Source organism: Pomacea canaliculata, linkage group LG14 (genome assembly GCF_003073045.1).
Source record: "Pomacea canaliculata isolate SZHN2017 linkage group LG14, ASM307304v1, whole genome shotgun sequence".
In the NCBI taxonomy this organism is placed as follows: Eukaryota; Metazoa; Mollusca; class Gastropoda; order Architaenioglossa; family Ampullariidae; genus Pomacea; species Pomacea canaliculata.
The window spans coordinates 16,123,463-16,131,935 of NC_037603.1; the positions used below are offsets into that span (position 1 = coordinate 16,123,463).

General features: G+C 40.6%; 1 protein-coding gene across 1 annotated transcript; it reads left to right on the forward strand.

The window, feature by feature from the left end:
• Positions 1 to 2,826: 2,826 nt before the first annotated feature.
• Positions 2,827 to 6,548, forward strand: LOC112555810. Its single transcript, XM_025224339.1, has 7 exons — positions 2,827 to 2,977; positions 3,951 to 4,172; positions 4,582 to 4,657; positions 5,080 to 5,261; positions 5,465 to 5,634; positions 6,021 to 6,140; positions 6,412 to 6,548. The coding sequence occupies exons 2-6, from the start codon at positions 3,962 to 3,964 to the stop codon at positions 6,132 to 6,134; spliced, it is 753 nt and encodes a 250-aa protein (XP_025080124.1). The 5' UTR covers positions 2,827 to 2,977; positions 3,951 to 3,961; the 3' UTR covers positions 6,135 to 6,140; positions 6,412 to 6,548.
• The last annotated feature ends 1,925 nt before the right edge of the window (positions 6,549 to 8,473 follow it).

The window sequence follows — 8,473 nt, forward strand, 5'->3', positions numbered from 1 at the left end:
GCCTTGTGCCTCGCCCCCTTCCCACCCGTTTAACCGGGTGGATGCTATTTACCGGGTAAACGAGTTGGCGGAAGGCAGTGGGAGTCTTTCTAGCGGCAGTCAACCGGCGTCTGCAGGTCATGTAAGTGATGTAAATAAACACAACACTGTTTCCTAACAAGTCACAAAACAACAATGGTGGAGAATTTCTGGGAATATAGGCCACTACCACAGGGAACCTCGGTGGTTGTGTTTGCTGTCAACGTGGTTGTCACGCAGCCAAGTGTGATGACCATCAGCGGCTTGATCACACCTCTCCACGGGGGCCGGTCGACTCGACCATCAGTTGATTGAAATACGCCACAGGTCGACTGGTCCTCAACCCTGTCATCTATTCCAGAACTCACCCATGAAATAAATCCATTTTGATGTACTGTCCTTTTTGGTTCTTGCTTGATGGATGTCGAACTTGCTTCTCACGCGCACAGGTGTGTGTGTGCTCAGATGAAAAATTAGAGGGCGGGTTCAGCTTGTTGAGTTGTTTTTAACAAATATATTTATTTATTTCGCTAAATGACTAATTGGAATCAACGAGAGCAGTAAATCTCACCTGTCACATCTTACAAAACTATAATGTGTGATAATTAATCTCATCCATCACACGTGGCCCAATGGTGGGGCATGAAAGTGATGCATTTGAATGAGAGAAGGTACAGAAGAACGAACAGTTCGCATACACTTGTTGCTATATACATGAGCGGGAATTTCAGTTGTGTGTCACGATGGCAGACGACTTCTGTGATCTCAAAACAAACCAAACTATTGCATGCATGCGCGTTGATATGTAAGTGTGTGTGCGCGCGTACGCCATGCGTTTACCACTATACGCCTTCTACATCTTGCCCCAAGCCATTACACCTGTTTAGATGGAGATGGCCCCGAACCTGGTTATATTCGAAAGATTCCTCTGCAAGGTATGAACAGAGTGGGATCTGAGTGTAAGCCAGGTATTTGTACATCACATGTCTCTGGCTGAGTGGTTCTACAAGCATCCCCATCCCGAAATGAAATTGCTGGCAAGAGAAAAAGGGTATTCAAGTGTTTTCGAGAAAGTCTGGCACATGCTGTGTGGATCCTTAGAGGAACCAAACTGTCTTTGATATTTTGAGTTCAGTTACCCCCAAAGAAATATCACAGCTGACTTTTTTAAACAAAGGATTTTAAATACAAACTATACGAAAACTTTTGAAAGAGAGATTTTTGTTTTATTTAGTGTCTAGACTGCTCGTAAAAAGCGAAAGACCAAAAAGTGTGATAGCAGATTTCACATGTGACAGAAGCCCATAACCCCGAGTCCATTGTTGACCCCGATCTCGAAGTGTTCTCTTTCTGCTTATCTCAGTCTCACCTGCCTGCTTACGTCTTTGTCTTGACGATAAATGGCGTCCTTCACCTGTGAACACAGCTCACTGACCGACATCGTGATACAGGACAGGTATGGCAATGTAAACGCTGACTCTAGCTAGTGTCAAGAACGACCGCAGATGAAAATCTTGATGGAAGACAACGATGGAAAAATCGACTGCCATCTTGGACATCAACGTGTGTCCGCGCCCACTGGCGCACCTGTGAAATGAATTTTTATTTCATACGTGTTTGTATGTATGTATGCGTGTCAATGTAAATGTACATTTAGTCTCCAACTCAAAACTTGAATTATTTAATTTGATTGCAAAGAAGCAAAGTTTCTATCATGGGCAAAGATCCAAATCTGTGCACAGGTTTTTGAATTATTTGAATTACTTCTCTGGAAGATAAACCGTTCTCGTACTTCTTCTACACGAAAGCAAGAATGAACCAGAAGGATGTAAACACAATCACTACAAGACTACAGTAGTGGTATTAACAAGTCAACGGCCTTACAGCAAGAAGGGCTTGACTGTGTGGCAGCCATCAGACCCACATAGATAGTGGGCAATGCTATGAGGACATCACGATGGTCGTGACTGGAACGTGGACACAGCGCGTGCACACTGAACTCAAGTCGGGCACTCAACAATTAAAAAACAAAAGTCAAACTTTCGAACTCTGCAGCACAGACATTTGTTTACTACGACTTTCTAGGTATACCGTGTCTAAGATTTCAGGCTTCAATTAAACTTTAGAATAGATATACCAAGAAGATGGTAGAAGGTAATGAAAATCGTCCAGAAATAAATGCATTGGTTTAAGGAGAAAGCATAATCAGAAAGTTCATTTTGTTTTTGTTTTGATTTTTTTTTTGTTGAAACAGTAGCCCAAAAATACAATAAAAAAAACAGCACAAGTTATTAAAGCTCACGTGACAGGGTAAGTCACTAGAAGTCGCGTGACATTGTGGTCTACTTGCCCGAGGTGAGAACAAAAACGAACAGGACATTGTAAAACATACTCCTGAGTATATACAGGATAGTTCTTTTCATTTTTTTTCTTTTTTTCTCTATATTCTTCCTCATCTATCCACTCACCCACGCACAAACTCACACACTCACTCACTCGCAAGCACCGACTAGTTAGTCTATTAGCTCATCTATTATCTCCTCGATTGGGTTCCCTTCCTTCACGTCCTACACCATTGGTATTAACCTGATGCTGACCAACAACCACAACAAGCTAATCTTCAGCTTGGACAAGGGTCCAGCTCGACATTTTCCACAAAGCAGTCATAAGATGAGATACAGCAGTCAACTGAAATCTTTACTGGTCATGGGGTCAGTTTTTTGTCCTCACAGAATTGCGTCAGTCGTCATTCTTATCGCTTCCTAACGATCGTGAGGTCGTTCTGTAGTATTTTAAGTTTGTTGGGCAGGAAAGGAGGCAGACACGGGAGGTGGTTTTAATCTTCTGTGTACCTTTTTTTTCTTTTACACATTCGACACTTATCTTACTTTGCATTCTGGGCAAAACTGGTATAAAAAGGACCCCCACCTGTTCACGCTATCTGACATTGGATCATCAGGTGAGAAACTATTTTCACTTTCTCTCGCACGAAAACAAAATTCCGTTGAAAGAATTTGCTACGTTTGAGATGGTTTGAATATAGGATGTTATCCGTCACATTTAAAAGTAACAAACAAATCTCGCATGTTGCCAGAGTATCAAAACTATTTAATAGTAAAAAGAAGAAATAAAATAATAAAAAAAACATCCTGACAACAATAAACCCATGACGAACTGTAATGGAAATACTTTCTGAAGATTGGAAGGAAGATACAACCTTACTTACGGGGTTTAGAGACACTCACTGACACCTGAACAGACAGCTTCTGTCAGACAATCATTAAATATTTCTGTAATTATCTACTTTCTGTGTCTGCCCATGAACTTTCAAAACGTATGTGGAGTTTCCAGATATGGCGCGAGTAATTCAGGAGAAGGGTTTAATTTAGCAACTTCTTCTTCAAGTACGAAGGTTTGGTGATTACAGAAAAATGTTTAAAACATTCTTTTCTACTGCGTCATATGAAGACAAAAGTAATAGATGATAACCTTTTCTCTACACCCCCTACCTCCACCACATCTTTTCATTCAGTATTCTTACAACATTCCCTTCTTTCTATTCTGTCGAAAAAGACAGACGGAATGACAACAAGAGTGCAATTTTTATCCATTTTTTTTTTTTTTACTATGGGCTGAGCTGAATAAAAAAATTAAGGGACTACTCCGTTTCTGTTCTCGAGATACAAGCCTTCTAAACATCACAATGCGCAGAAAGAGGTCTGAATATGACTTACCATATATGGTTACAGCTCTCCTATAGCCCTAACATTATAAGTGTATCCTCATAATTTCTGATGCCAGAGTCTTTTAACCTGTGTGTGTGGAGGCAAGTATCTGTAAATACTATCATGAACCGAGCTACGCAAAATATAATTTGCACCTTTTTGCATCATTTTAAATCAGAAAATAAAAAAAGTATCGGATTTTTCCAGAACTGCCCACCATGAAGGTTGCTGTTGTTGTCGTGCTGCTTCTCGTCGCTGGTCAGCTGCCCAAGAATGAGGCTGCCTTCCTGAGTTCGCTCGGGGACTTCTTCAGCAGCGCCTTGGAGTCGTTCAGCAACACGGCACTGCAAGCGCTCGCCAACGTTGGAGAGCGACTTCTCCGCAATGTGACTGCAACCACCACAGGCCTCTTGTCGGAGACAGGACAAAGTGTGTCTAAATACATATTATATATACTATTGATATGTGCTACATATACTTTACAAAGCCTTTATCCAATACATCTGTATTCAGCTTCGCTCTTTCTTTGCATGAAAAAAACACTTGAAGTGATTCCTTGCTCCAAATGATTTTCAAATGATTTCTTTGTGAGATCAGCGCTCTTTTCCACAATTATTACTACCATTAAAAAAAAAAATTGTTCGGGTTGTTAAAAAAATTGGTACGCATGCGAATAGATACCGACTCAGCGTGCATGTTGTTTCTACTAACCTTATCAGACTTCTTCTGTTACCAAACAAACTAAAGCGCTAAGGCATGCTCCTTAGGAGACTGTCGGACTGTTTGTGTCGATGCTTGTCATTGTATAACCCAAACCTTTACTTTAACTGTTTTGCAGTGTTGCTCTTTGAACTCGGCGACCTCGCAAACTCTAAGAGCGGAACCGGAAGTACAGGTGGAAAGCGTGACCTCAGGTGACCCTTACTGACTTTCCTGACTAAAGTCACCATAAATTTGTCTTCAAAATGGGAACTCTGCAAGCTATAGTGATTGTTTAACATCATCTGAATGTTGTTCATTAAAGCCTTCAGAAATTTTGTAGATACTGAGAGAAGAATTACGATTACATTCCACTAGATATTAAGACGAAACAGACGACAACATATTTTCTTATCTGATCTCTTTCTATGAGTAGTATATAATGAATAAATATACGAAAATTATGAAAGTGCGGTTACGTTTAACAACACTAAATTCAAATGCAAAAGAACTTTCCTCTGAAACTTGACAATGAGTTATCATTCCTCTCAAGTCGCTAACGAACAAGAACGAATTACTTGAAAATAAAGTTGTGGATAATGATGGTGATGACAATGGTGTTATATCGTGCGTGCAGCGAACTCTTGCACGCTCTGGAGCAGCTGAAGCAGGAACTGCCTTCTGAGCTTTCCACCGCGTTCGGAGAACTGAGAACTGAGGCCGAAAAATTCCTGCAGGGTGTTACTCAGGTCGTGGGACACCTGACCACAGGTCGCATTGATCCCCAGGCTGTCTTGGAATCTATTCCTGAGCTGGAGAGTAAGTTTCCTTTTGGTATTGGATCCCTACCCACAATTTATAAGTAAAACTCATTTTGAACCCCAAGAGTAAACACCCACAGCATGAGAGTTGGCGGGCAAACACATACAACATGAAGTTACTGGACCCCGTATAACATCATAATATAATTATAAAGTCATACACAATGACACAGCATGTCATTTGAAGTGATGTTGTAACAGAGACAGTGGAGCGCCTCACCTCTGGCTTCAGCGACAACTTGGTACAGAGGGTGGGCAGCCTCGTCTCTCGTCTCCTGGGTATCCGCAGCCGCCGCACTCTTGGTCTTCTGGAAGGTCTTCGCCAGTCCGTGGAGAGTTTTGTGGAGCCCCTGGTCAGCACCCTCCGCACTGTGAGTATACTCACTGAGTATCCCATCCCTTGAGCATGCATGTAGCTTGCCTCCCAATGTTTATTGTAAATATAAAGTCACCCAAAACACTGTGCCTCAGAATTTCTGTTCATGAATGTTAAGAGTAATTAACTCTTAGCTGCACAGGAAAATTCATCTATCCTGTTTCTGGTTTCAAACACGACGCGCATGTGAATATTGTCTGTGAAACCCCCACGTATGGTTGACTTTTAAAACATTTGTCAGCTTGCACACTTCTCTATCCAGGGATTTTGTTTAAATGTGATTTTAAACCCCTATATTTCCACGCGAGAGACTGAATTCTTACCTGGAGGTCGTTAGTTTTCACCAGAATCTGTATTCCATCTTGTGTCCTCTGTCACCAGGACCTGGGCGTAGTGACCCAGACAGTTGAGTCTCTGGCCCGTAACCTGCTCTCTGGCACTGACCTCGGCTCTGTCGTCAACAACCTCCTCGGCAACCTTGGACTTCTTGGATAAGCAATTGTACGATTAAAAAAATATCTTCTTCTTTTTCGTCGATACATATAGTTATTCATAATTTAGATTCTAGATATATTCTCCCAGTAAAAAAAGATGTAAAATGTGGTTTAAACTTCAAAGGCGGATAGTGTTTTTTAAATGGAGTGGCCATTGTCATTCAGCATGTCTCACTCAGTAAAATCAATGCCTTAAACTCCATCTACTTAAAGCAATATCTAACCCTCGTTGCATATAATAAATAGTCACTGCAACAAGTGGGATTTCTATTTTCCAGTACGAGTGTCATCTTACAAAATAAGATCATCTGCACCCAGGAGAAACTGAGTACGGTCCAGTGTTGCAGAATGCCAGATGTGAAACCAACTTTAAAAACCTGTCAGTTTAGACTCAATAAACACATTTCGTCTTAAATTTTTGTTGTTTTGTTTATATTTTTGTTTCCTTCTGCATTCATGAGATATCAAAATGTTTTGTACTTTCACTATTAGTTAAACATTCATGCAAACATGCGTGACAAGTGTACTGCAATCGAAGTAACTTTTTTCTAATGGTTCGCATCTAATTCACGAGAAAGTAATAATTTTCAAAATATGAGCGGCCCTCTGCTTTTGGAATCCAAACTTTTTTAAACATCAGCATTCTCAATTAAACACAAAGAGAAAAAATATATCCGGGAGGTCCTATATGTTGCAACATAGATGGGCTTAATTCGAATACGTTTCAAGCTCCCCCACTGGCTCCAGCCATGAGGACGTATATATATATTTAGAGATCCCCAGACAGATGGTTCTTTTGATAAATTTAAAGTCCAGAATAAAGTTGCATATTTGAGCGGGTTTTTTCGGTTGTTCATATCAACTATATAAGTTCTTGTCTTCCTACCATCTGTTTTAGAAGCATTAACCGTATATCCACTGAAAGCTCGCTGACCACAAAAGGGTTCAAACTACCAGTACTGAATAGGAGAGCAAAGATATATGCACTATCTATAATCCAAAAAATGTGGGGTAGATTATGTCATATCTAGAGGAGGAGTCCATTATCCAAACAATTCTCCTTTAGAATAGATGGACCGTTAGAAACGCAGTTTAGCTGATCCACGATTTAATCTTCAGTGACAAAGTTAAAAGGCAGGTCCATGGATCAGCCTAAGAAAGTTGACAAAAAGAAAATTTAAAAATCCCTTCGTCGCTTCCTTTACAGACCAAATAACAAAACAAAACGTTTTAACAAAACCATTCAGATTTCCGTGTTAATCGGATCAGTACATGTACTTTACTTGCTGAACCGCTCTTAAAATAAACGCACGCGTTTCCGAGTAGCTTTTGTTTTAAGTCGATCGAATCGGCTTTGTTTCGAAAGCTAATGCTGTACGTCGTTGTAAGAAGATAATTAGACCCTTGGCGTTACAAACATCAGTAAAAATATGCATGTCCATGTGCAAATAAAAAAAATTAAGCTTGATTCCTGATAATACCTCTAAAGTGGTCATCATGTGTTGTAGTCAGGTCATCATTGGGGCCATGAACAGCTTTGCAAATAAGAGCTGAGAATACACACAGTAAGACTGACGGTTCAAAAAAAAAAAACAAAAAAAAAACGCGTTGTAACATAAAGTATGCATCCTCCAAGTGTGTATGTGTGCGCGCGGGTGTTGAGGGGGAAGGGGTTGGCTCATGATCGAGACACTTTTCAGTTTGTAAAAGTGTGGGTAGATTTTGTAAATCGCTGTCAACCTGTCTTTGGTTGGGGAACAACACTTCTTTAATTGTTATTATCACTATTATTCAACGCTACCTCTTCCCGTAAGACTGGTACGGGTCTGCGACGTCGCTGTTGCTTGGTTTTGGTCCTAAATGCTGACTGCGTCTGTTGGCAGCTGGAATTTGTACGAGTCTCTTAACAGTCAGTCTACAGATTGATGCAAAAGTGCTTTTGTGAGAATACGCATGGTTGCTATAGCCGCTGATTTCTTTCATCACAGATCTTTAGTTTTGTCCTATCGGGTTAAACGTGATGGTTCTCCATCAGTATTTGTGGTAAGTCTTTTTGCTGTTAGCTATGGTGTGTCGATGATTATAACAGTTTGTGCCAGATCTTGTGGCCTTTATCTGTTGTTCTCTCCCCAATGCCTGCTCATCAGCTTTGACCTGCAACATTAACATGTACTGTAGTGGAAGTCGACTTCATGGGTGAGTTGTATATATATATTTTTTTTTATTTTGCACCAAGCGGCACGTACTGTACGTGGTAATGCACGGAGATATGGTGTAATGTGCGGGCATTCCATGTTACTGAGGTAATTTTTTTTGTCACCTTAAGCCTCGACCGATCGT

Coding starts and splice junctions, on each gene's coding strand:
- LOC112555810 (XM_025224339.1), top strand. CDS start 3,962: ATGAAGGTTGCTGTTGTTGTCGTGCTGCTTCTCGTCGCTGGTCAGCTG. Junction 4,658..5,079: donor GGTGGAAAGCGTGACCTCAG/GTGACCCTTACT, acceptor TCGTGCGTGCAG/CGAACTCTTGCACGCTCTGG. Junction 5,262..5,464: donor ATCTATTCCTGAGCTGGAGA/GTAAGTTTCCTT, acceptor ATGTTGTAACAG/AGACAGTGGAGCGCCTCACC.